The sequence below is a fragment of the Fusarium vanettenii genome, assembly GCF_000151355.1.
Source record: "Fusarium vanettenii 77-13-4 chromosome 1 genomic scaffold NECHAsca_8_chr1_1_0, whole genome shotgun sequence".
NCBI lineage: Eukaryota > Fungi > Ascomycota > Sordariomycetes > Hypocreales > Nectriaceae > Fusarium > Fusarium vanettenii.
The window spans coordinates 1,242,386-1,267,370 of NW_003315876.1; the positions used below are offsets into that span (position 1 = coordinate 1,242,386).

General features: G+C 54.2%; 8 protein-coding genes across 8 annotated transcripts; 3 read left to right on the forward strand and 5 right to left on the reverse strand.

Annotated features, from left to right (window-relative positions):
• The first annotated feature begins 1,836 nt into the window (after positions 1-1,836).
• On the forward strand, positions 1,837-2,843 carry NECHADRAFT_102337 (uncharacterized protein). The gene is made up of 2 exons (XM_003049644.1): positions 1,837-2,048; positions 2,191-2,843. Exons 1-2 carry the CDS (start codon positions 1,970-1,972, stop codon positions 2,580-2,582), a joined length of 471 nt encoding a protein of 156 aa, XP_003049690.1. The 5' UTR covers positions 1,837-1,969; the 3' UTR covers positions 2,583-2,843.
• A 1,376-nt stretch (positions 2,844-4,219) lies between these two features.
• On the forward strand, positions 4,220-6,193 carry NECHADRAFT_103019 (uncharacterized protein). Its single transcript, XM_003049645.1, has 6 exons — positions 4,220-4,353; positions 4,482-4,536; positions 4,666-4,749; positions 4,801-5,160; positions 5,210-5,869; positions 5,923-6,193. Exons 1-6 carry the CDS (start codon positions 4,307-4,309, stop codon positions 6,079-6,081), a joined length of 1,365 nt encoding a protein of 454 aa, XP_003049691.1. The 5' UTR covers positions 4,220-4,306; the 3' UTR covers positions 6,082-6,193.
• A 235-nt stretch (positions 6,194-6,428) lies between these two features.
• Positions 6,429-8,930, forward strand: NECHADRAFT_65314 (uncharacterized protein). The gene is made up of 5 exons (XM_003049646.1): positions 6,429-6,877; positions 6,938-7,030; positions 7,084-7,717; positions 7,771-8,615; positions 8,676-8,930. The coding sequence occupies exons 1-3, from the start codon at positions 6,436-6,438 to the stop codon at positions 7,284-7,286; spliced, it is 738 nt and encodes a 245-aa protein (XP_003049692.1). The 5' UTR covers positions 6,429-6,435; the 3' UTR covers positions 7,287-7,717; positions 7,771-8,615; positions 8,676-8,930.
• Positions 8,931-10,044: 1,114 nt separating this feature from the next.
• NECHADRAFT_30401 (uncharacterized protein) lies at positions 10,045-11,429 on the reverse strand (the record flags this gene model as incomplete). Its single annotated transcript, XM_003049867.1, has 2 exons — positions 10,045-11,225; positions 11,276-11,429. The coding sequence occupies 2 exons, from the start codon at positions 11,427-11,429 to the stop codon at positions 10,045-10,047; spliced, it is 1,335 nt and encodes a 444-aa protein (XP_003049913.1).
• Positions 11,430-11,984: 555 nt separating this feature from the next.
• On the reverse strand, positions 11,985-13,964 carry NECHADRAFT_89835 (uncharacterized protein; the record flags this gene model as incomplete). The annotated part of the gene is made up of 3 exons (XM_003049868.1): positions 11,985-13,451; positions 13,882-13,883; positions 13,928-13,964. 3 exons carry the CDS (start codon positions 13,962-13,964, stop codon positions 11,985-11,987), a joined length of 1,506 nt encoding a protein of 501 aa, XP_003049914.1.
• A 266-nt stretch (positions 13,965-14,230) lies between these two features.
• On the reverse strand, positions 14,231-15,396 carry NECHADRAFT_74344 (uncharacterized protein; the record flags this gene model as incomplete). Its single annotated transcript, XM_003049869.1, has 3 exons — positions 14,231-14,690; positions 14,738-14,932; positions 14,987-15,396. The coding sequence occupies 3 exons, from the start codon at positions 15,394-15,396 to the stop codon at positions 14,231-14,233; spliced, it is 1,065 nt and encodes a 354-aa protein (XP_003049915.1).
• A 450-nt stretch (positions 15,397-15,846) lies between these two features.
• On the reverse strand, positions 15,847-18,711 carry NECHADRAFT_65315 (uncharacterized protein; the record flags this gene model as incomplete). Its single annotated transcript, XM_003049870.1, has 3 exons — positions 15,847-16,359; positions 16,801-17,328; positions 17,380-18,711. 3 exons carry the CDS (start codon positions 18,709-18,711, stop codon positions 16,060-16,062), a joined length of 2,160 nt encoding a protein of 719 aa, XP_003049916.1. The 3' UTR covers positions 15,847-16,059.
• A 1,771-nt stretch (positions 18,712-20,482) lies between these two features.
• Positions 20,483-21,759, reverse strand: NECHADRAFT_89836 (uncharacterized protein; the record flags this gene model as incomplete). The annotated part of the gene is made up of 2 exons (XM_003049871.1): positions 20,483-21,077; positions 21,128-21,759. 2 exons carry the CDS (start codon positions 21,757-21,759, stop codon positions 20,483-20,485), a joined length of 1,227 nt encoding a protein of 408 aa, XP_003049917.1.
• Positions 21,760-24,985: the final 3,226 nt, after the last annotated feature.

A 24,985-nucleotide genomic window follows, 5' to 3' on the forward strand; every position in this document is an offset into this window, starting at 1 on the left:
CTCCCGTCTTTCTGTCCAAACAGAAGATGGGTTCTTTGTCTTAAAGAGCCTGGCGTGTCCCCCCCCTTGAGTGAAGGCATGTCGGGTCTTGTTCGGTTTCATGTGAATTTCTTTCTCTTGCCTAATATCTCATTCAACGTGGCTGAGCACTTGTTGTCAAGTTCATCTGATGGCTTGGCTTTCCTCGTGATCCCATCCATCTCGACAATCTGTCTGGTTTTAACTGGTTGTCGCTACATGCCCTTGTCCATCTCCCCCAGCTTTCACAGCTTCGTCTCCTCTTTTTTTTTCTTTTCTTGTCTGGTTCATGACATGATTTCTTCGTCTCCCCAGAATCTTACCACAGGCCAATCGCGTATCCTTCGGCAACGAAATCCATGCCTCTGTCTTGTTCAACATCATGACGGGTTATATACGCTCAAGGAGCGAATGTTCCAAGACAGCCATGTTGTTCAATATTGTTGATCAACTCGAGACACGATATCGTTGGTCGAACTACGAATATGCGGTTCACAAAGTTTGTGATTCGCCTGTCACCAGATGAAAGGGCCGTTGCTCATACTCAAGCTTTGGGACTACGACGTCACCTCTTCAACGCAGACGGAAAACACAGCCAGGTCACGCTTTTCTTGCTTCCCGTCCCGAGTCGAGTCGAGCTCAGGCACGTGAGATGTTGCCTGCACGTGCTGGCATTCCCGGCCCTCTCACGGACACTCACAGCATGCCAAGCGGCTGCTGATGCGGATCATCATCGCAATCTCGCCAGCTACGTATGTCTGTCTTTGAAGAACCAACAGCCGAAGACACGGCTGCCGATGTTGCATCTCAACTCTCAACTCCCGTTCTTCACTCGAGATGCCTGTAGGCATGTCGCAAACATTATTGGCCGAGTGGCCCGTCATTTGGCCAGCACCCAGCTAGGGCTGGATGATCAGCAGCAGTAGTGCCAGTCGCAAAGCCTGGTCGGCCGCTGTGACTGCATTCCCGTCACATTTCTGTTTGAGCCTCCGTCCGGTCATCTCCCAGCTCATATCACGGATTCTCACGCCTTTCAACCACGGTACGGTATGCGAGGCTATAGGGGATCTACGAGATCTGCAGCAAACCGTCTCACAGCGCTGGCACGCCCGTCGTCGAAGACGGCCTGGCTGGTTGGTTGGGAAATCCTACGAATCCGAATGGGCCGCGCGAGGTAGGGATCCCCCTTGTGTCCGGTCGCTCTACCTGAGTGAGTTTGCTCAGCATTGACAGAAAAAGGGTCATTGGTCCTGATGCGGGTTCGCATGAGCAAGCGCATTGATGATGCCCCTGGATGCCGACTTAACACGGGTTTCTAGCATCTGCCGATGGGATGGGTATGGGTGATGCCCAAGAGCGTCACCTCGATAAGGGACCCTCACCTCGCATTAAAAAGAGGACCTGCCCCTAGAAACAGGGCCGTTTCACATTGACGTGCCCCGTCTCAGCGTTGCCTCGGCGGGTCAGAAAACACGACTCAAGACGGCGCTGGTTGTCGTTGCAATACTATGCGCCCCCCCTCTGGTGATACCCGGAAAAGGGCATTTTTAATGCCACCATCCTGCTTGTTTCCGATCGACGTTTCCTTCGGCAACTAAAAAAAGCTCTTTTTATCTCTTTTTCTCTTTTTCACTCCCTTTTCCTTTTAGTGGCCCCTTGCGGTTCCCTGACGGGTCCACGGTCTCTCTCTCGGAGCATCTCCCTTGGATCGCCCGCGGACCCCACATCGCCCGAGAGATGTCTCGTCAGCCGGCCTGGTTTATATAGATTCCCACGTTGCCGTCGTTCTTGGGACCTTCTTCCTCCTTCTGGGCGAAAGTCTGTTCGATAATTATTTTTCGGAAACTTGTCCATCCTTTTTTCTTTCTTGGAGAGATTCCCCTCGCGTGTCTTATTAGTCCCTCCTCCCGGCTATCCCGCCCCTGTTGCGCTGCCGAGAGTTTATTTCATCATGGGTCGAGTCGTCCTCATATCTCTGCGAGTTTTGCAGCTGGCCTTGTCTTTAGCCAGCATCAGTCTTAGCAGCTATGGTGCGTTGAGAGAGTCAAATGGCCTCATTTGAGACCATGGTTTTTTTTTATCGAGAGCTGAGCCGAGCTGAGTTCTTGGCGTCAAGACTCGACGGGCCCTTATCGACCGAGATCTCGTGTAGCTAACCTATTCCGTGTGCAGTTATCAACTGGTTCATGAGCAACAAAACGCCCATACCATCACCCTTCAACTACCTCCTCGTATCATCGATCCTCTCGGTATTCTCGCTCGTGTACCTAGAACTGGTACCTCGTTTCGCACCTCGCTTCTCACAACAATACGTCGCCATCGGGGTCGAATCCGTCAACGCCGCTTTATACTTTGCTGGTTTCATTGCGATCGCCATCTACATCGGGTCGCTGGTCTTTTGCGAGGGAGCCGTCTGCTCTTCCGGCCGGGCCGACGCCGTGGTTGCCGCGGGCCAGTTCACGACGTGGATCGCCACCACAATCCTCATGGCCAAGGACATGTTTAAAAGGGGCTTTGAGCAACCCAAGTACGCCGACAACAGCCGGGAAATGGGACAAGTTTGAAGAGGCCTAAAATATCAAAGTTAGGGCCAAATTACAGTATTCAAGACGTGGAGCGATGTCCGACCTCGGCAGTTATTCAGCTGAATGCTGGCTGCTCGGATGCTTTCGATACAACACGGGAAATGCGTAAAGGATGGGAGATTGGATTCATGACAGGCGTTCAGGTATTGATTGATTTGCAAGGAGATAGACGGCGCCATTCCGGTATGGCCTCTCCAAATTGTTAAAGGTGTATCGGCAAGGACAATACCTTCAGGAGTTCTTGTTTTTTATCCCCTCATGGAGGGGATGGTGGTGGCGGCACCAGGCGTTTCTTTGGTAGCTCATAGCATGGCTGAATAGCTAGAATGGTCCGAGAGAGGCAGTCGGATCTGAAGAGCAGCCGGGCTGGCTCATTTTCAAATGGACCTTGAGATCATTGTCGAAATATCGCAATCACGACATTATACAATCATGTCGAGTTCCAGACCGAGGAGAGCCCGGGATGTGAGGTGAGGTGAGGCTCGTGCGTAGGCCAGAATCGAAAGAGGGACGAGGGTTCAAGGTCGTACGAGGGAGGTTCTCAATTTAAGAACTCACAGCCTATTGGGCTTAGTTGTGTTGTCTTCCAGGGGTGGGTGTCACCGAGAGCTCCGGTTCGCGGTGTCGACGCCTCATGTCTTGGATGGGACTCGGAGGGAGTCTTTGATGGTGGGGGACAAGAGCGGGATGGCAGCATGGAAACCAATTGCACCATCCTGCAGTGGCATTGGGTAATGCTGCAGGTCGATGTAGGAGCTGGGGATGATCTCGTTGTGCCATGGGGGAGGTTTATTCGCCCATCCATCCATCATGATGCATTCCTTATCGAGATATTAGGTGAGTCGTATACACTGTCCACTGAGAACTTCTCTATTTCTTCCATCTTGTAGAATGCAACCCTCGAGTTGCCTCTTTGGGAGCTTTTCATCCCGCTTATGTGCCCCTCGTTCTTCAACTTTTTCATGTTCCCTCGGTCAAACTTGTCAACTTGCCCCGCACTTGGATCGACATGATGGAGTTGTAAAAAGCCCACATGCCACATGCCCGACAACGGAAGCACAACAAGTCTCAATATTATTGAAACGTAAGATGTCCGATTAAACTTGAGTAACCCAGGCACACGGCGCAGCAAGTAAACGGCCCTCGGTTCGGCCGTCGGAATTGCACCATGGCTCCGGCAACCGGACAGGACAGTGAAAATGAAGCCATGAGAGGCTCATGGGCAGTTGTTCGCGGGGGGGCACAGCGAATGAGGCGACCTCGAGCTGGTGCCAGAATCGACGCCATGGGACTTGTCGTCGATGGCGTGCTCCGAGACCTTCCCCACAGGCCATGCCCGAAGGGGCTTGGATTGGATGGTGACACCGCAAGAGGTCGTGGGATTTGTCTTGTCTGTTGTCAATTCTGCTTGTCCGAGGCAGGGGGACGAGTGTCTACGAGGGGGCACAGAACTGGGCTTGGTGGTTGAGCTGGAATATGCAAGACCTATTGTTGAGCGCATAACTTGCTTTGTTCCGCGCAAGGCGTCTTTTTCTTCTGAGGGAGGGGTGTTGAGCAAAGTATAAAGAGCAATGACACGATCTGTAGGCTGATCCCTTTTGTTCTCCCCTCCTTCTCTCTCTTGACTCTTCTTGTTTAGACTTTTCTAGACTTGTCAACTTTCTTTTCACTCTACCGTTGCTCCATACATTCCTCCTCTCATCATGTCCGACTTGAGCAAGAACTTTGAGACGCTGCAGCTCCACGCGGGGTACGTTCCAACACAACCTCACCCTGATGGCGGGGTATTTACATCCCACCATTTTCACCATCACCTTTACACAACTTTTGATCTCTACAATTATCATCTTGAATTACTTCAACTAACATCTTCTCTAGCGCTGAGCCCGATCCTACTACCCACTCTCGAGCCGTCCCCATCTACGCCACGACTGTACGTCTGTTGTTGCTTTTGTGCCTCCCCCACAAATGACCCACCTCCCCGATTCATACAGCTTTCGGGTCGTCGGCTTCAACAAACCTCTTGGCTCGGTAATTTAATGCTGACAATGGCTTTGAATAGAGCTACGTCTTTGATGACTCGGCTCACGGCGCGAGGCTTTTCGGCCTCAAGGAGTTTGGCAACATCTACAGCCGTATCATGAACGTGAGTTACCTCGGTTTCACTGTACAAGCTATTGCCTAACAAGCACAACAGCCTACGGTCGATGTCTTTGAAAAGAGAATAGCTGCTCTCGAGGGTGGTGCCGCCGCCCTCGCCGCCGCCTCCGGCCAGGCCGCTCAGTTCATCGCCATCAACACTCTGGCCCACGCCGGCGACAACATCGTCTCCACCTCGAACCTCTACGGTGGCACATACAACCAGCTCAAGGTCTTCCTCCCCCGTCTGGGCATCGAGACCAAGTTTGTCAACGGCGACAAGCCCGAGGACATTGCTGCTGCCATCGATGACAAGACAAAGGCTGTCTACCTTGAGAGCATTGGTAACCCCAAGTACAACGTTCCTGATCTGGAGGCTATTGCCAAGGTTGCCCACGAGAAGGGTGTTCCCGTCGTTGTAAGTTGAACCCAAAGTTACTTACTTGCCATTGGCTCACCTATCTCAGGTTGACAACACCTTTGGTGCTGGCGGTTACTACATCCGCCCCATCGACCACGGCGCCGATATTGTCGTCCACTCTGCCACCAAGTGGATCGGCGGCCACGGCACCACCATCGGCGGTGTCGTCGTCGACTCTGGCAAGTTTGACTGGCTCAAGCACAAAGACCGCTTCCCCCAGTTCCACGAGCCCTCTGACGGCTACCACGGCCTCAAGTTCTACGAGACTTTCGGCGCCGCCACCTTTATCATCCGCGCCCGAGTCGAGATCCTCCGTGACCTCGGTGCCACCCTCAACCCCTTTGCTGCTCAGCAGCTCCTCCTCGGAACTGAGACCCTGAGCCTGCGTGCTGAGCGCCACGCTCAGAACGCCCTTGCCCTCGCAAAGTACCTCGAAGCCAGCCCCTACGTCAGCTGGGTCTCGTACCCCGGACTTGAGAGCCATCCCTACCACGAGACGGCCAAGAAGTACCTCAAGCGAGGCTTCGGTGGTGTTCTCAGCTTCGGCGTCAAGGGCGGCGGTGCTGGCAGCGAGGTTGTCGACGGCTTCAAGCTCATCTCCAACCTTGCCAACGTCGGTGATGCCAAGACCCTTGCCATCCACCCCTGGAGCACCACACACGAGCAGCTCTCTGATGAGGAGAAGCTCAGCTCTGGTGTCACCGAGGTGAGTAACCCTGATCCTTTAGTAATTGTTCCTTGCTAATCAGTTTCCTTTAGGACCTGATCCGAATCTCTGTTGGTATCGAGCACATTGACGACATCATTGCCGACTTTGAGCAGTCCTTCAAGGCTGCCGCCGACGCTACTACCAAGGGTGAGCAGCAAAAGGTTGTTGTCCCTGAGGGCAAGGAGGCTGAAGCCCCCACTGCTCCTTAGAGAGGGTTAGATAGAGTAGAGTTTGCTGTTTGGATAAAGAGCGACGGGGATGATTTTGATTAAATACCCAATGAAGATAGTTGAATGAAGAAAGCGCATATTTTTATCAATTACACAATGTATAAACCAATTGAGTCTTAGATGTGAATTATCGGATGAAAAGTTGACGCCAACGTTGCGTGCTCGAATTGAGGCTGACAAGGAGCTACAAGCCACACCCGCCTAGACTCAATCTGATTGGCCCACTTGGTCTCTAGCAACAACTCTCAACACCACAAACGTCACTCTGTCCAACCTCCACACATCACCACCACCACCACTCAAAAACCTCATCGCCAATTCCCACCCTTCAAGATGCGTCTCACGGTCCCCGAAACCGGCGCTCTCCTCAGCACCCTCTTCTCTTTCGCTCTCGCCTCTGATCCTCTTACGCTGTACCTCCCCGCGAAGCCGAACCCCTTCACCCTCCCGCCGTCCACCCACGCGACGCTCTCCTCCTCAGGCGTGCACTACTCTGCGCCGCTATCTTCAGCCAACACCTTTGTGTTCCGAAACGTCACTCCCGGGTCGTACCTCGCTGATATCCACGCCCCGACCGACGCGTTCCACCCGCTGCGCATCGACATCCAGGTCGTTGAAGGCGCTGAGCACGACGTTGTCCAGGCGTGGGAGACTTTCCGCGGAAATGACTGGGGAAACAAAGGTGAGGTTGTACCTGTGAAGGAGGGGAGCAAGGGGAGGGGATTCGAGGTTAGGGCGATTGGCTCCAAGAACTACTTTATGGAGAGGCCGCAGTGTGAGTGATGGATATCCGGTTGCTCGCGGTTTGAAAAAGATGCTGACCATGTGACTCTAGTCTCTGTCTTTTCTATCCTCAAGAACCCCATGATTCTCATGGCTCTTGTCAGTCTGGTTCTGCTGGTCGGCATGCCCAAACTCATGGACAGCAGTACGTGGCCCCTACTACTTCAACACTTGAACAAAAGCTAACGAGCTACTTAGTGGACCCCGAGCTGCGCGCCGAGTTTGAAGCTCAGCAGAAGAACAGCCCCATGAACGCCGTCATGAATGCGCAGGCTTCTGGAGAGAACCCTCTCACCAACTTCGACATGGCTGCCTATCTCGCTGGCTCCAACAAGAAGGAGGGCGGAAACAGCGGCAACAACGGCGGTGGCTCTTCAAAGAACCAGGGCGTGAGACGGTAATGCACATACAAGTTCGGAATTGCAACCTGATCACAATGACACAAAACTAAGAGGTGGTGTTGTTGAGAGGCTTACAGTATATGACATGATAGAGATTATGAAACAACGGGCGTTGGATGCCCTTGGCAATGGATATCATTAATCAATTTGGCCATTCTACTTGAGTCAATGGTTCTGCCCAATAGAGGCCAATTCTTCTGGAATTCTAGTCAAACCCTTTGGTGTGGTTCAGTCATATGCTCAATCCGATACCCAAATCCCTGCTACCCATCGTGCATTCATCAAGTAAAAAGCCCAGCCAACCGCCAATCCGAGACTCCAGTGAACCATGTTCATAAGTAAATCGCATGAGGGCGACTGGATGAGAACATCCCAGCTGTTGCCTTAGTCACCAAAGTCACCACCATCATCACCATAGTCGGCTCCATCTTCTACTCTCGAGTTAGCACTGTCATGAGTATGCAGGATTGATGCCATGACTTACCGAAACCATCCTGGTATGCCTCTTGATCATTGTCGTTGATGGCATCCGCAATCAGGGCGCCACCGAGAATACCGGCACCGGCACCGAGAGCAGCACCACCCAGCATTCCCATACCGCCACCGCCAGGCTTGCGACCAGCACTGTGGCCGCCGCCAAAGCCGCCGCCGTGACCACCTCCATAACCACCGCCGTAGCCAGGAGCACCACCATAACCACCATATCCACCGGGTGCGCCATAGCCTTGTTGGCCGTAATGAGGCTGAGCGCCGTAGCCCATGGGAGGACCCTGTCCAGGATAGCCTTGGGGTTGTTGGCCGTAATACTGCTGCTGTTGTTGGTAACCACCTCCATAGCCGCCACCATGAGAACCGCTTTGATGGCCTCCGGCCATCTGCTTGCCCTTGCCCAGCAGTTTGCCTAGGAAGCCACCACCGCTCTTACTCCTCTCCCTCGGGGGAAGTTCTGCAGGATAGGGACTGCCAGACTGCTGGGGATAAGGACTGTTGCTCTGAGGAAAAGGGCTGTTGTTTTGAGGAAAAGGGCTATTTGAGCCGCCGTATCCAGCAGGGACATCAGGGCCACCGGGGCCACCACGAGCGCGCGCATCCTCCTCGGCCTGGAGTTTGGCTGCAAGCTTAGCATCATCTTCCTCGGTAGAAGAGGGGCCGCCGATTGTCTGGTTGCGCTGGTCGTCATAGGGGTTCTTTTTTGTGTCTGTCGGTACAGGGCCGTCGCCGGGCTGATATCCGGGAGGAGGGCCCGCGGGCGCATCCTCACCGATGGGGAAGACGGGAGCGGTAGGTTTCTCCCATTGGGACTGTTTGGTGTAGATGTTGACGTAGAACCTGTGGGAGGCGCAAGTTAGGATAGGGATGCGCAACGAAGGATGCAGGTTGGGAACTCACCATTCCTTGTATTGGTCGTTCCATCGCACGGCCCATCCGGCAGGGACCTCGGGGGCCTTGGGCGGGGGTGGGCCAGTTGGAGGAGCAAAGTCGTCCATGGAAGAGATGATGCGAAGGGAGACTTTGGAGATGGATTCTCGTGGCGATTGAGGACTCAGATGAGGGAGAGTCGATGATGTAGGTTTAGGTACTAGAGGTAATAGGTAGGTACCTGTAGGATAAAGGTGAATGAGGGAAAAGTATTGTTTGACAATGAATCACGGAATCGTTCGTGCAAGGAAGGAACCTAAAAGGACCGTCGGCTCCGCTGGCCTTTTAAAGCGATTGCCTCCTCCTTCGTCGTCAGCGTTTCCCCTTGGCGTGATGGGCACCTGCCACTGCCACTACCACTACCACCTGTGACCTTTCTTGCTACAGCTTCGCGCCTTCCTGATACCCACCCCGCGCCACCTTGAACGATTCGAAGGAGGGGCAATCACCACCCGGACCCCGACCTGCCCGATCGCCCCCCAGCGCACGCAACGCGCGCGGCGCAGGTGACGCCATTGGTTCGAGAACATCGGGTTGCAGTTAGGGAAAAGTCGCACAGCCTCCTTTCGGGTCTCCGGCATCTACTGTACCCAAGCCTTGCATGAGACCCTGTATTGAAGAAACGAGAAGAGTCCAAAGCCCCTCGTTGTGAGGCCATGAGCTGTAGAGTTGTGTTTGTTCATTCAGCAGTAGAGACATTGGTCAGTTGATGCCAAGATGTCGTCCCTGCATGTACTTGTTCTGCGCATTTCGCATGGTGACTGCATGTAAATGGGTCCAGAGGTACATGATTTATGACAGGGTCATCTGGGTGAATACGTCCTAGACTCCTCACAAACACTGCCTTCTTTCTCTTGGCTTTACCCGTCTACCACGGTACAACATTGGGCTGCCTCACAGACTTTGGATTTTGGAATCACTCTTCTTCACAGCCATCGAATTTCTCTCGGCTAGCAATTTGGAATGATGCTTGATACAAAGCATGCGCCACAGATGACGACTAGTGGCGATGACGTTCAGCCATCGATGCCTCGGCTTCTTTCATGGAAGCTTCCATCAGCTTTCAGCTCAAACACAAAGTTTCGAGGTAGTTACTCATCGTGGCAGTGCATCCTCATGACTGCCAACGTCAAATGCAAGTCTGTGCCCCAGCAGAATACGCCAGATCCTTATTGGGTAAACACCGAGCTTTCAATTGCTTGATTCAACTACCTAGGTATATCTCGTGTTCGCGTTATTTTATGCATACTTTACTCCCAAATAGCCAAGACACCATCTACTGACAAACCCTGTGTGCATCTCCCCGCTCATTAACAACACCATCTTGTCTTTTGTACCTCTAGTTCGCCAAGCTCTCCGTGTCCTCCTCCTCTTGCGGCGGGAACCTCTCATTCCAAGGCTCAAAGAGCTTGGATGTTTTGGATAATCCACCAATGGTCTCCCAGATCAATAAGAAGCCGAACAAAGCCATGATGACAAACATAAAGTCCTCGGCGTTGAGATGATCGTGCGACTCGGGCAAGACGATGAGGATGATGGCCACAACTAACCTCATGCCGATACGCGGAACCTGGGTTAGGAAGAGATCGCACTCTCCTTCAACTCGATATAGCATCCCGTACACCCACAGGCAAAACATGCCAACTCCCAGTCCTCCTCCAAGAAGCCAGCGCTGACCATCTTCAAACTCTTCCACCCCCGTGCTGGCCGCCGCAACATGGCCACCGATGAGGAACGAGGCCGCGAGTGGCAAGTGAAGGAGGAAGAAGCCAAAAGCCGTCCAAGCAGACCGTCGAATCGGATGAGTCGCCTGAATGCTGCCATCGCCGCTGGAGTAGATCCAGTTGAGAACAAAGGCGATGACCAAAGTGCAAACGGCCTTGGCATATCCGGATGTCAAGCCAATACCCGTTTTGTTACCCACGATGATGCTGTACACAAACTCTCCAAGGATAATAATGAAAAAGGCACCCATACGATCAATCTCATGGGCAATATCGACGGCGGTGCTGTAGGTCAGGTTCAGCTTGCGCTTAATCCAAGGACTCAATGTGAGAGCCCAAGTCGCCTCTTGGTAAAAGATGGACACTGCAACAATGGCAGCCTTGGCGTGGATGCTGATATTCTCAAAGAAGAGAGGAATGGTGATGAGCAGACCGACAAACATGAACCCAGCCATGATACGAGCCTGGGTACGGTGCTGATAGGCAGCAATGGAAGTGAGGACGAAGACGGTCAGGGTGGTGAATCGAGCGACTAGGTAGGCGCCGACGGTGGTGCGCATGGCCGAGATGTCCTCGTCGGCGAAATTGGCATTGTTGGCGTAGAGGACTAGAAGAGCCATTACCCAGAGGATGATGAGGCGCTGAAGCAGGTCGTCGGTGTAGTACGAGTTCATGATCTCGCGGAGGTCGGCCCAGATGTGCCACGCCGGGGCGAAGATGAGGATGTACTTGGCGAGGTGAGCGCCGTCTGGATGTTCTGCTAGTTCATCGCTAAAGTTGGCGACAATCGCGACGTCTACGGTGAGTTAGTCTTTGTTGTTGAAGGTCGATGTTGGTGATACTCACAGAGAAGATCGAGGAAGAGCTCAAAGCGCCCAGCCTGACGCTCCTCCTCAGATGTCTTTTGTAGTTCTCCCTTGTAGAACCATTGTAACGCCCTAGGCCTCTTGACGACGAAGCAGTCAGCTTTGGCGTGACCCTGAAGCTCGTTGCAATTCATCTTGAAGCGATTGCGATGATGCAAAGGGAGAGACAGGGTGAGGAGGAAGAGGGAGCTTTTTGTGCCGCCTGCTTCTCATTGGAGCTTGTCTTGCATTTTTACCTTTTTGTCTTTCAGCTGAGACTAGTTTAGGTGGTTGATGTGGCTGACAGGGCCATTACCAACCCATGCAGGGGATTACACATGCAGGTTGGATCGTCTAGTTTGGTGGTGATGCTCTCTTGTGTAACTACGGCCTGTATATGGGGGTTTCACAGCTTATACTCACTCTCGCTCTCACTTCATAGGTATAACTGTCTACTTCAAGATGCTCAATTCATCACAAAAACAATGAAGGCGAATTGGGTTCAGACCAACTTATGCTTGATTAGCTTAAACCCCAAGGGTCGGCCGCCTCCAACTAAAAGCTTCCCCTCCTCCTCCAACGCTTTCGGCAGTTTAACCGTGACCCTTGTCAGCATTACCAACCTCCTCTCCACTCAAAACCAAACTATCGTCAAACTTGCATTTACCGTAAATAGCAAAGCCATTGTTGAAATTCCCCATGTCCGTTGCTTAGAATGTCACATGCCCGCATGTCTCCCTCACTCGATCTGTCAGCTGTTTTAAGCTCACCTCGTCTTGTGCACCTACTACCAAGTGACCCAGACTGCATCCTGACATCTCATCTTCGTACCAGCTGAGAATGCACATGCGACCTTCCTGCAACTCACTTGAAAACATGCTAATAAACTCATCTCTGCGCTTCTCCACGTCAACAGCGAATGAAGAAGCACAATCAAGACCTCTGCTCGTAAAGTGATTCCTCAGCAGCGGCAGAGAACACGACCCCGTCGTCCGCACATTGAGGTCAACAACATAGAGACTCCCATCGGCATCCTCGAGAACATCTGCGCCCGCAGGTCCGACGTAGCCGTACGACTGTAGCCATTCCGAGATCTGAACCACCAGCGAGGAGAACTTGAGACGGAGCTCGTTCTGCTGACTGTAGTCGATAATGCTGCCGACCCATGCTGTGTCACCCTCGATGATCTGCTCCGAGACACCGAGAAAGATGGGTCGACGTCCTTTTTCGTTGACGAAAAAGGTTATGCCGTAGTCGCCGATTGGGTCTTGGATGAGGTCCGAGAAGATGAGGGTTGCTGGCTCGAGGTGTGAGTTGGTCTCATTGACAGACGAAAGCAGGCGACTAAGAAATCCCTTTCCGAAGTCGTTGGTGATTCCTTGACGATCCTTTTCGGTTCTCACGATAAACGTACCCGCTCCTCCAAACGTCATTTGGTTCTTGAGCACGAATGGCAGCGGGTACGACTCGATGGCCTGGTACAACCTCGAACTCTGCTCCCTTAACCACGTCCCACGGGCCCCCACGCAGCCGCTAGGTATGACGAAGCCCTCCAGACAGTTCTCGATGCAGAGGGCACAGCATGACTTGGAATTTATGGGGAAGCCTTCAACAGTGACAGCCACGCTCCTTGGTGTCGGGAGACCAGACTCGGCGAGGGCGCGCTTCGTGTTGAGAAACCAATGCGTCTCGAGCGGCACGACGTTTTCGTACCCCTCAAGGTAGTCGCTAATAGCCTTGCAGGCTACAACGTCGATATTTGCTTCCTTGATGGGAATGTACTCGGGTCCATCGCAGAAGACGAGGGGAGGTCGCTGTGCATCCGATAGTGTGGCTAGCGTCTTGACAACTTGCTTCTGGTCATGCCTCTTGCGCTGTGGTGAGGATCCCATATGGAAGAATATGGCAGGCGACGTGCCGCACATGAAAGCATCTCGCTGATTTAGGAGGGAGAGATACTTGATGCTCGTTATGGCGTCGTCGGCGGGGGTCATGTCATGGCTGCTAGTGAAGGGGCTGTCTTGATAGACGTATTTGCGGTTGGGAGTCACCTTGGGGCCGAGTGTTAGAGTCGCGCTAAAGGTACCCAGGACTTGGCCGATACGCTTGCCGGCACATGGGCTCCCAGATTGACGGTATAGATCAGTCAGCGTAGTGTCTAGAACTACCGTGGGCAGCTTAATGGTCGTGTTTGTGACAGTCATGATGTGAGTATGTCATTGACAGAAACTCGATAAGAGAGGACATGGGGAGAGGTTCTCGTCTATATACCTCTCCGCTTGAAGCGTCATAACTAATACTTAACAGATTACTAGAAACATGATAGATCTCCTTCGGAACCCGTCTTGCGAGTTTTGCCATGACGACACAACACCAAGGAATGGCGATCGGATAGATTGACGTGTGGCTGTATCACGGAATAGCTGTCTCACTTGAGGACCTACGTAGTGTTGTGCTTGAACGAGCATGCATACGTCGTCAGTGTCAATATTGCATAGCCCGTACGACAAAGCGAGGAAGAGCCCGAGCCTGTAGAGTTGACACGTTCTTGCATTCAATGTGATTATTGAGTGTCAGGGAAGATTCATTGTGTTATGATTGACATACACCTTTGGAGGGGTTAAGTTTTGAGTCTGTTGATGGTGTGTTGGACAAAGTGTAGTGTAGGATGGATTTGGATACGTTGGCATACTGGATGTTTTGTTCAGCGTTTCTCATTTGATAACTGATAAAACAAAGTATATGATACAACTGTAGTGACTACCTAAGAAGAGCCGATGACCCCTTTGTCGCCTCGGGAGAATATCTCAGCTCCAGTGTTTCAAGAAAAACTGACCGACGACGGATGGTGTCATAGAGCACCTCTGTCGCAGCCTCTGAGCAGTCAGGCAACTCCTTCACTTCCTGTCCAGCAGCAAGAGATGCCCAATAATCCACGCCTTCCAGTCTGTTGCAATCATAGATCATCCGGCACCAAGACGTCCTGATCCGGATCAACATCAAATGGAGAATCACCATGAGCACCCTTCTTCCTCCTCGCCTCCTCATCATCCCTACCCTCAACAAACCGCTCCGAAACACAAATCGTCTCCCCCTCCCTGAAAGAGAGATTGTCACACCTAGACTCAATATAAGGGTTCCAATCCACCAGCTCGCCCCTCTCAACGCCCGCAGCCGCGGCGATCGTGTCACACGTGTCACCCATCTCTATGGCGTGGAGGCGGCACGGGCTGGGGATGCAGAGCAGGCCGAAGCGGTGCAGGTTCCCGGGGACAAATTCGAGGCCGTTGTTCCTGCTCAGGTCGCGGGTCGTGACGCCGTGCTCTAGGGATAGGCTGAGCCAGGTGTCTTTTGGTTTGACGTGGATGAGCTTCTTGCATGTGCAGTCTCCTCCTCCGCGCCAGCAGTCGGTCACTCTGTTTCTTGTTAGTGTTTCGTCCAATACAAGAGAGGAGGGACGGACCTAAACGTGTTTCCTTGGGGTGGACAATATGAACGTTGAAAGGCATGATGTTGAGTTGCCCTTTCTGAAGCTCTCGGGTTGAGGGGGCATGTAGCCTCGAGATGGAGCATCCTAGACCAGCACCCGTCGCATCGCAGGTCAGTCAAGACGCGGGGAAGGTTCTTCTCCCCCAAGGCGTTGCAGTATTGGCCATCACTAGAAAATGTGTCAGTCAAAGAATGGAATGACTGAAATATGTGTTCAACTGACGGGTTCTTGAGACATCTGCGCTTGTACGCAAAGAGAGCCAACTCGGCGCGATGATACGGCTTCCAGGGCCGTCCGGCGCCAGGCTCCTTGTACACGGCATCCCCGCAGTTGCTCCTCACGGACTGCCGATACTCGAGCAGGCTCACATAACACGAGTCGGTGCAGAAAGGGTCCAGGTCGTCATCAGTGGGTAGACGGCTTCCTTGTCTGTACATGGAGCGGGTTTTCATAAACTCGCCCAGCTCTGGCCCACACGCGACATCGGCGCTGAAGGCATCGCGGCATACATCGTCGCCGATTTTGTGGGCTTGTCCGTCAACGAGGCCGTCGGCGAGGTTGAAAGAGGGGTTTGATCCGGCCGCGAAGACGGCGAGGTAGAAGATGGCGCCTAAAGTCCGTAGCGAGGACATGGCCGCCATGACACGAGAGTCTGAAGTTGTAAGGATATCGTCAAGTTGGAAAGAAATTATCAAGGAATGGATGAGTTGGTCGACATGAGATCATGTTAAAGCCCTGAGCTGAAAAGATGGCTGTGATGTGATCCCTGCTCAGGCTTGCCTAGAACACGAGGAAGGATGCGATGAGGTGGCTTAGCGAGCATTGAAACCGTAAGCAGCCAATTAATTGATCCCTAGCATCACCATCTCGAGTCTCGGCCATTGCCTATTCTGGACTCTTTAACTGTTTAGTGATAATACCAGTCTTATATATTGAGTACAGTATATCGACAATGGTATAACTTTAATGGTGATGGCTTCAACTTGGTCATTGCAACACAATAGAGACAGGACAGTATAGAGATAGGACAATAGACAAATGGCAGGTAAAAGAGTGGCATAGACGCTCATCTAAATTACGCTCTAAAAACTAATGTAAGGGTATCGAGTTCATCAAAGACGCATGTGTCCACTCCTTCGTTTCCCGTGATATGAATTAGACAGACATTTCAGTTCATCCAGCGTCATACATCGATCATATAAACTTTTTCTTCTCTTCTTCACCAAGAGATTCGTCAGGGGGCATCTCGTCCATCCGTCCATCACTTCACATCACCGACGTCACGTAGCCTTGGCTCATGCCTCGGCAGTTCCGTTGGTCTGCTTTGCCTTGAGCTCCGTGAGCTCCGCCTCCAATGCCTTGATCTTCTCGAGAGCATCGGCAGTCTCCTTAGCGGACGCCTCGCTCTTCTCCACAGCCTCCTTCTTCTCAGCCTGGATGGCCTTGACCTTCTCAAGGGCGCTGGTGAAGGCAGACTGAGCAGCCTTGGTCTTCTCCTCGGCATCAGTCTTTTCCTTCTCGAGGGCAGTGGCCTTCTCGTCCGCAGAGGTCTTCTCAGCCTCCAGAGCCTTGACCTTCTCTGCCGCTTCAGCAGCCTCCTTCTCGGAAGCCTCAGCCTTGGCGAGAGCGTCGGCCTTCTCCTTCTCCAGAGCTTCAGCCTTCTCCGTCGCCTCGGAGGCCTGCTTCTCAGCAGCCTCTACCTTGGCAACGGCATCAGCCTTCTCCTTCTCGGCAGCCTCGACCTTCTCCTTGGCCTCAGCGGCCTCCTTTTCGGCGGCCTCAACCTTGGCGGCGGCATCAGCAGCCTCCTTAGCAGAAGCCTCAGCCTTAGCAGCAGCCTCGGCCTTCTCCTTCTCGGCGGCTTCAGCCTTCTCGGCAGCCTCAGAAGCCTGCTTCTCAGCGGCCTCGACCTTGCCGGTAGCCTCGGAAGCCTCCTTTTCAGAAGCCTCAACCTTGGCGATAGCATCAGCCTTCTCCTTCTCCGCGGCCTCGGCCTTCTCGATGGCAGCCGTCTTCTCAGCTTCGGCAGCCTTGACCTTCTCAAGAGCCTCCTCCTTCTCGGTCTGAGCGCTAGTCTGGCCAGCCTGAGCCTCCTCAAGCTTGCTCTTCAGATCAGCCTCGGTGGCCTGGGCCTCCTCGAGCTTCGTCTTCAAGCCGGACTCGGCGTCGGTCGACTTTTGCGCATCCGCTTCCAGAGTGGCGATCTTGGCCTCGGCCTCCTCAACCTTAGTCTCAAGCTCAGCTTCGGCATCCTTGGCCTTCTGCAGCTCCGACTCGAGGCTGGCGGCCTTGGCCTCAGCTTCCTCGACCTTGGTCTTCAAGGCGGCCTCAGCATCCTTAGCTTGTTGGACCTCAGCCTCGAGGCTGGTGACCTTGGCTTGGGCTGCCTCGACCTGGGCCTTGAGCTCAGATTCAGTCTCCTTGGCCTTGGCGGCGTCAGCCTCAAGGCTAGTAACCTTAGCCTCGGCCTCCTCAAGCTTGGTCTTGAGGCCGGACTCGGACTCCTTGGAAGTTTGAGAGTCAGACTCGAGGCCAGCAATCTTGGCCTGGAGGGCTTCCTTCTCCTATTTACGCATTAGCCTCTGTAAGTGAAGTTGTCAAGAGAGATTGCTTACAGCCTGGGAGGCCTTGAGGTCCTCCTCAACCTTTGTAGCATTGGCCTTGGCCTCCTCCGCTTGCTTCTCGACGTCGTTCAGCTTAGCCTCCTGCTCCTCGAGCTTCTTCTCAAGAGCGGCTTGCTCCTCGCTGGACTTCTTCTGGGCCTCCTCGGAGTCAGCGAGCTGCTTCTTGACAGCCTCAAGATCGCTGGAGAGACCGTCGTGGGTGGTCTGCAGGGCACTGTGCTTCTCCTGCCACTCGGCAGCCTCCTTCTGGGCAGCCACCAGGCCGGCAGAGGAGTCGCTCTTCAGTGCCTCGTTATTCTTCTCCAGGGAAGCAACCTTCTCCTTGAGCTCGGCCAGCTCCTTCTCCAGGGCCTGGTTAGTCTGCTCGAGGGCGGCGTGCTTGGTCTGGAGCTCGGAAAGCTCAGCCAGCTGGGCCTTGAGTGATGAGAGCTCACTCTCGGAATCTGTCTTGAGTTTGTCGTGCGTCTGCTGAAGGGCAGCAGTCTTTTCCTCAGCCTGAGCCAGGTCGGTCTTGGCAGAGGAAAGCTGAGCGTCGGACTCCTCCTTGAGCTTGTCGAGAGACTGCTGCAGGGTGGTGTACTTCTCCTCGGATCCGGCCAGGGCCTTCTTCTGCTCATCCAGAGCGGAGACAGCGGCAGCCAGGTCGGTCTCGAGCTTGTCGTGAGTCTGTTGAAGGGTGGTGTACTTCTCCTCGGTACCTGTCAGGGCCTTCTTGCCCTCGTCGGCAGCACTGGAGGCGGCGGTGAGGTCACCCTCAAGCTTGCTGTGGGCCTGCTGCAGGGTCTGGTTCTTCTCCTCAGCCTCGGTGATCTGAGCCTTAAGGGTGGAAATCTCCTTGTTGAGGGCAGACTCGAGGGCCTCGCGGGCCTCCTTGACCTCGGCGAGCTCGGCCTTGAGAGCGGCGAGCTGGTCGACGATGGACTGCTTCTCCTGCTCCACAGTATTGAGCTTGTCCTCGAGGGCAACCAGCTCGGCCTTGGCGGCGTCGAGGTCCTGGGCGCTCTTGGAGGCGGCCTCCTTGGTGTTGCGAAGCTGCTCGGAAGATGTGTCACCGCCCTTCTTGAGCTCGTCCTGCAGGATGGCGATGCGAGCGTGGGTCTCGTCAAGAGCCGACGAGGACTGAGCCTCGAGCTCCTTGATCTTTTTCCTCAGTTCTTCGACATCCTGAGAAACTGTTGTGCACTCCTTCTCCTTCTTGCTGAGGTCCTCCTCGAGGACAGAGATGGTCTCTTCCCGGTCGGCGAGCTTCTTCTCGAGCGCTTGTCGCGCGGCGATGGAGTCTTCACCGCTACTGCCTGAGAAAGAAGATATGACACCGCCCATGTCGATCAGAGTTTGATTATGGGTCGTGGGGGTATGATGATGAGGGGAGGAGAATGAATACGAAAGGAAAGAAGAGAGGAAGAGGAAAAAGCTATGAGAGGCTTAGGAATTTGCAAGAGGTGAGAGGTTAGGTTGGGCTGCTGCAGACGGGAAGCCTTTCTTTTTTTTTTTCACTCAATGGATGGGATGGAGGGCGGCTACCTACGTAGCTTTAGGTAGGTACCTTGTGGTTGGTGGTGCAGTGGAGGCGGCGGCGGGTAGGTAGCGTTAGGTCAGGTATGAGGTCGGGTGTGGTGGGCTGCCCGCCTGCTAGCCCTTGTGTGCTGGCCTTGGAGGGATTAACTTATGGATATGGATCAATGGCGGCTAGCTAGCCCAGGTCCCGTCCAAAAAATCGTATCAGGCCTCTCCTTGGGTGATGAATTTCTCGGGCGGTCACCTCGGTGATAAAATGAATGGCTGGGCCGTGCTCGGTAAGGCAACATTGGATTGATGCCAAGCGGGATTCACGGCCTTAGTTTGGACCTTTTGGGTCTGAATTGTTCGACTTGTCCATATCAATGCATCTGTTGCGGTCCCTGGTGGGGGGGTTTTTGCTGTTCGACATGTCACCGTCTGCCGCGTAGACAGCAGAGCTTTTCTCGACACCACCACCCATGGTACTACGTAGTAAGAGTCATGATGGAGGGGGACCACCAGCTTCTTTGACCTTCTCTCAAACCCCTCCTCTCCTCGACCCTCGATTGCAAACATACGATAACCGAATTACCACCTCGCAGCCTTGTCCCCTCCCTGAAAGAATCCTTGGACAATCAAAATCAATCCCCCACGGTCCCGCTCCATCAACAGTCACATCTAGCTAGCACCGCTACATCACCCGACTCATAGCCCCGGTCTCCTCCTCTCCTGCTCCTCAACAACAACCCTGTGCAAAGGATGGCTGGCATTGCGAATCGTTGACTATTTCGTCATCATTGGACCTTCATCTAAACCCAGCCCGCCCTTTTCACATGTCGGGCTGGCCCTCGTCATTCCCTGCAGGTGCCCGAGGGCAGGCGAGGCTGTCCGTCCGTGCCCGAGTCCATCCATGTCAAGCAGCCAAGGGTCAGAAAACAGAGAGAGGTGGAGTGAAACTTTTTGATAACCGAACACAAACAATCAAAGATGTCATGTATGCCTATGCCTATATGCCATTATGACCCAACCAAATCAGATTAAACCCAACAAACCCAAGCCATGTTCTTCATTGTCCTGCCTTTTGGCCCTCTTTTCGCCTTTTCGCCAATCCCTCTGTCTCTCCGTCCGGCCGTCCGTTGTTCGGCCTGGTCCGGTCCGTCAAATAACCCCGGCACAGTTCCATATCCTGCCGGGTCCGTCACCCCCCCCGCCCCTTTTGCTTTTTGCCCGGTCCATAAGCCTCCATGCGCTTTCATTTCATGGACTCGTCATTACATGTTGCAGATCAAATCATAGTGTGGTAAAAAAAACAATGCGAGCGTAACAAGAGGGGAGTGCGTGCTTGCTGCAAAGTCTTTGAGAGAGCCGTCCCCAGGACCACCGTTCATAGTGTCCTGTCCTGGAGCTGGTCATCAACAGCATCCGACATCATGGTCGAGGCTTCTTCCCATTTTCAGGGTAAACCAAACAGCAATCCTCTGTTTCGAGAGGATTCGGCCGCCTCTATTTCTAGAGGAGCACCGGTAGCTGACTGATGGTATGGTTTGAGCCGTTGAACGTATGTGAAGGGTATTATCCCAGAACCCTCAGCTCCTCATCTAAAGGTAGCTCGAAAGGGGCCTTCAACCTTGATGTCCTTGATTCCCTCGGGCATCAGCCGCAGCCACTCGTTCCAGCTCTCGAGGTTGACATTGTCGTCGTCCAGACGAATCGACAGATGCAATTGAGGACTATTCTCGTATGACGAGAAGCTGCTGCGCATCGGGCTGTTTTGGTATACCGGCGACAAGAAGATGGACGGAAGTCTCGAGTTACCCGACATCATCATGTGCAGTGGCGAGGGGAAGCTGGTTACCACCTCTTGCTCTGGGTTCTTGTCCTGCACCATCTTGGCATAGTGGGAGAACAGGTTTGCGTGCAGCTCAGCGGCCGAAAGAGGACTCAATCGTGCTGCTCTGACTCGAAGTTGCTCGGCCAGAGCCCGTGTGAAGGCGCATCGATCGAGGCTATAGAAGTGCTCCTCCGACACCGACGCTGCCAGTAGCTCCAGGACACCTTGCTGTCGAACCATACGAGATGACGGGTAGTACGCTGCATCCATGATGATGAGAGTATCGGCTCGAGCCTCCTCTAGGGTCTGCTGGATTCCGCCCCATCGGATGGTCGAAGCCCGTTCTGGGTCCCTCGAACTACACTCATGTTAGCACCAACTTGAAACGATTGCTTGTGATATCCATACCTCGCCAAGACCATCTCACGATTGCCGTCTAGATATGTATGTCCGGCATAATAGACAATCTTCAAGACATCGCGCTCGTCACGGTCCTCGGCAAACTCGTTGAGCTGTCGCGAAAGCCACCTCCAGGAGCTCTTGCAGCCGTCAGACGACGAGGGTATTGTCTGTACCTGGAAACCATAATGGTAGTACTTGTCAAAGACCTCACCAAGCTCCCGAACAGCCGAGTGGATTGTAGACACATCCTCGTCGTCCTGCCAGAACAAAAAGAGGACCTGAACCGAGGTGTACCGGTCTCGGCTTGGGGTGGAGAGCATGCGCCCCACGTTAGTCTGAAGGTCGTTCTTAAAGCTCTCGATACCTGGCAACGACAGCGACTTCTCAAGGCGAGGACCCGACGGCAGCGGAGTGCGGATTCTAGCATCACTCAACGGAGGCCGGCCGGGTTGATGAGAAGAAGGAGGGTTCGAATCAATATCCATCTCTTGAGGGTCGTGCGCGAACAGGGACTGGACGTTGGCGACGGCGGGGGCGGGGCTCAATGGCCGGCCAGCAGCGGCGAGGGAGGGCGCGATGTCCTGGATTGTCGGGCTGTGGGATCGGTGAAACTTGGAGACTACATCCTCCCATGTCATGTTGTGGTGACTGGGGTGGCACTATATTAAGAGGAAGCCAGTGTTGGCATGTAAGTCAAGAATTGACACGAGAGAGAGAATGACAAGGGTTCAGTCAAGCGCAAGTGCGCATCTGGCAGGGCAGGCAATGACTTACAGCAACTCTGCGCCTCCGGCAATCATTGCAAGCACCGAGCTTTCTGATGAGTGCGGCGCGCTCTCTAGACTGCTGGGAAAGGGGCCCGGTCCGTCTCCTGCTCGTGCGGCGGTTGTTAGAGACGTCGGAGCCATCCTTTACAGAGAAAATAGACTGGTGCAGGTTAGGAGAGGTGTCGGCACTGTACGATGTGTTGTTGGTCTCGGTGGAGGCCAAGGTGGCGGAAGTGGCCTGCGTCGAGATGGAGGAGCATGTGTCCTTTCTCAGAGGCGGGGTGACTGGGTGGAGGTGGTGGTGAGAGTGCTGCTGCTGATGCTGCTCAAACGTATAATGCGCGGGCGAGGTGGGCGACGGCTGGCGGAGCGGGGGAAGCTCATCGGGGTTTTGCGGGAGGCAGTGAGAGGGCGCAGAAGCGGCGGCGGCAGCGGCGAGAGCAGCAGGCAGCGAAACGGGAGGAGCAGACGGCGAGGAGATGGGCGGCAACACGGGAGTTGGAGCGGTCTCGGAGACGGAGGTAGGCTGCGAGGGCGACGGTGATGGCGGAGGCTGCGGTTGCTGATGCTGGTGTTGGTTGATGGGCGCGACGGAGGAAGCTGGGGGAGGAGCCTCGGCCAGGCTATGGGCGACGGTATTCATGGCTAACAGTGCAGGGAGATAGGACAGGCGCGTTGAGAAATCAAACGCCCATTATCTCGGAGGGGAAGAAGCTGAGGGGAAGGAAGAAGAGTCGAGCGGGCGGGAGGCGGCTCGCAGGCGTCAAAATACCGTGCCAATCGATGAATTGGCTAAAGCCGAAGCCGTGATAGGTCGTAGCCGTTAGGTTTGTTGCGCGCGGGTGTGCGAATTGTAGGCGCAGGCGCAAGCGTACGGCGCAGGTAGGCCGTGAGCGATGCGTTAAAGTGTGCGTTGAAATAGATTTGACCCCACCAAGAGGCGCGTCCAAGTCGAGTAAAGAGGATCGCGGGCGGGACAGGGTACTGCTGCACTGTTCTGCAGGATATAGGGACCCGTCTCGGATGCGAGGTAGTATGAAAGAAGAGGACAGAGCGGGTGGTGAGCGTCGAGGTTAAACAAGGAGGGGCTTATTGGTGGATAGGTAAGGCAGGAAGGCTGGATGACTTGCGACGGCAAGGCAGAACAACCTGGGGCGCGAGGACAGGAATGGAGATGTTGTGTAATTGGGGGCTTGTCGGGCGGCGGGCAGTTCAATTGAACGCAGCGTAGCCCAGGGCAGCAGTAGAATTGGTAATTGGAACAGTAATGGCAAAGCCGGGGGGCGGGCAGCTCAAGCAAGCAAGGCGAACAAGTTGCAGCCTCCTCGGGTGGGCGCGCAACGCACGATGGCGACTCAGTGGAGGAGGTGGATGACAATTCCGTCCCCGGGTCGGTCGCAGAAGAGGCGCGCGGATTCGGTTTTCGGGCGTGTTAGGTGCGTGGTAATTGGAGGGAGCCCCGGAGTCGGGACAAGACAGCGAGCAGGCGGAGATGGTAGTCGTATATACGAGAGGACCGGGCTCCGTGTGGTTGTATAACTGGCAGCTTACTCGGGTTGTATAGATATGCAGACGTCTCTGTTGCAGGTAGACTTTGACAACTCGTCAAGGTGAGTGAGGAGAGCAACGGTGAGAGGAAAGCAGCTCGAGGTCAGTCCGCTGAGTTGGCCGAGGAAATGGGTTGGTAAAGAGAAGGAAGAGAGAGGTTCATGGAAAGAGACCGAGAGAGTCCCGTCTTCGCGAAGACGACCTAGCAGTTGGGAGTGGCGTGTGATAACGGAGGTGGAAGGGCGTGGGATGAGAATACCTAGGGGGAGGAGTAGGGCGAGCGAGTGGGAAGGGGGTGGGCGGAACCTGGGCACTGGGCGGCGGAGAGGATGGAGCCCAGTGCATGCGGTGACAGTGTCAGAGCAGAGGGGGAAATGGACTTCCCCGGAGGCCTAGGCCCAAGTACCAGCACACGGCAATTGTATGGAGGTGGTACTTGCAGCCGAGAATAAGGGACCGGCCCGGGAATCAAATCAACTTTGGGGTAGAAACGAGCCACGGCGGGGGGACCTGAGTGTGGCCTGGGCTGCTGGCTGTAGTGATCACTGGACTCTCAGGTGGGCTCAAGGTCAGTCGAGGTCAAGGCTGTCCGGCCGGGCTCACGGTGCCGGGGAGGAGGAATACCGACGGGAGATGCCAAGTTGACCGTACCGTGTTTGGTCCCAAGATTGGACGTCAAGGAGAGTGGTATTCCGTATCAGTCGGTGATGGCATCTGCCCAGGTGGTAAATTCACAGGGAGACGATTGGTTCGGAAAGGATTAGACCCAGGGCGATGGGCCAGAAAATACCGACAAGAGACCGCCGAAGTCCTGGGATGGATGAATGGATGAATGGAAAGATGGGGATGAAAATGGGGGTCCTCCAAGGTGAGACGATTTAGGCTAGACCCGGCTACAGCATCCCGGCCGAGTACAGTACGTATCACTGTGAGATTTCTCAGCGACGCCGCTTCTCGCTGTAATACAGCACGGGCGGGCTGTACCGCACCAACGGCCTGCGCCTGCCTGCGCCTGCACCTGCACATTGGGGTATCCATTCAGTCAGAGACACCAGTCGCAGAACCTGGTCTTTATTTTTCTTCCCTTTGAAAAAGAACATCCAGTCTCGCGTCTCCAGGCTAGGACCTTTCCAGTCCAATACGCTTCCCGCAGGGGTCGCACCAGGTGGCGCCGCGATGGCGGCTCTGGCGGCAATCCTCAACTTTAGAGTGTGGGCAGGTGGGCTTAATCTTTCTACTTTAGCTCTGCAACGCACCTACCAAACCTGCCGCTGATGGTGTTCCTCTGGCTCCAGCTCCAGCTCCAGCTCTGCACATCACTTGAACTGCCTCCATGGACTTTCCTCGGGTTTGCTTTCTTTTTCCTCTCTCTTAGACTTGCACCGCTTGTTCGTCTCCTCAACCCGTCCCACTTTGACTTGCAGTCAATCGTCAACGGACCTCCTCCGAGGACACTGGATCCATATCTCAATGAGGGGTCTCCAAGAAGCGGTTCCAAGCCCAACTCCAGATATGTCGATATCAACCGGACGGCGGCCATTGGCACACG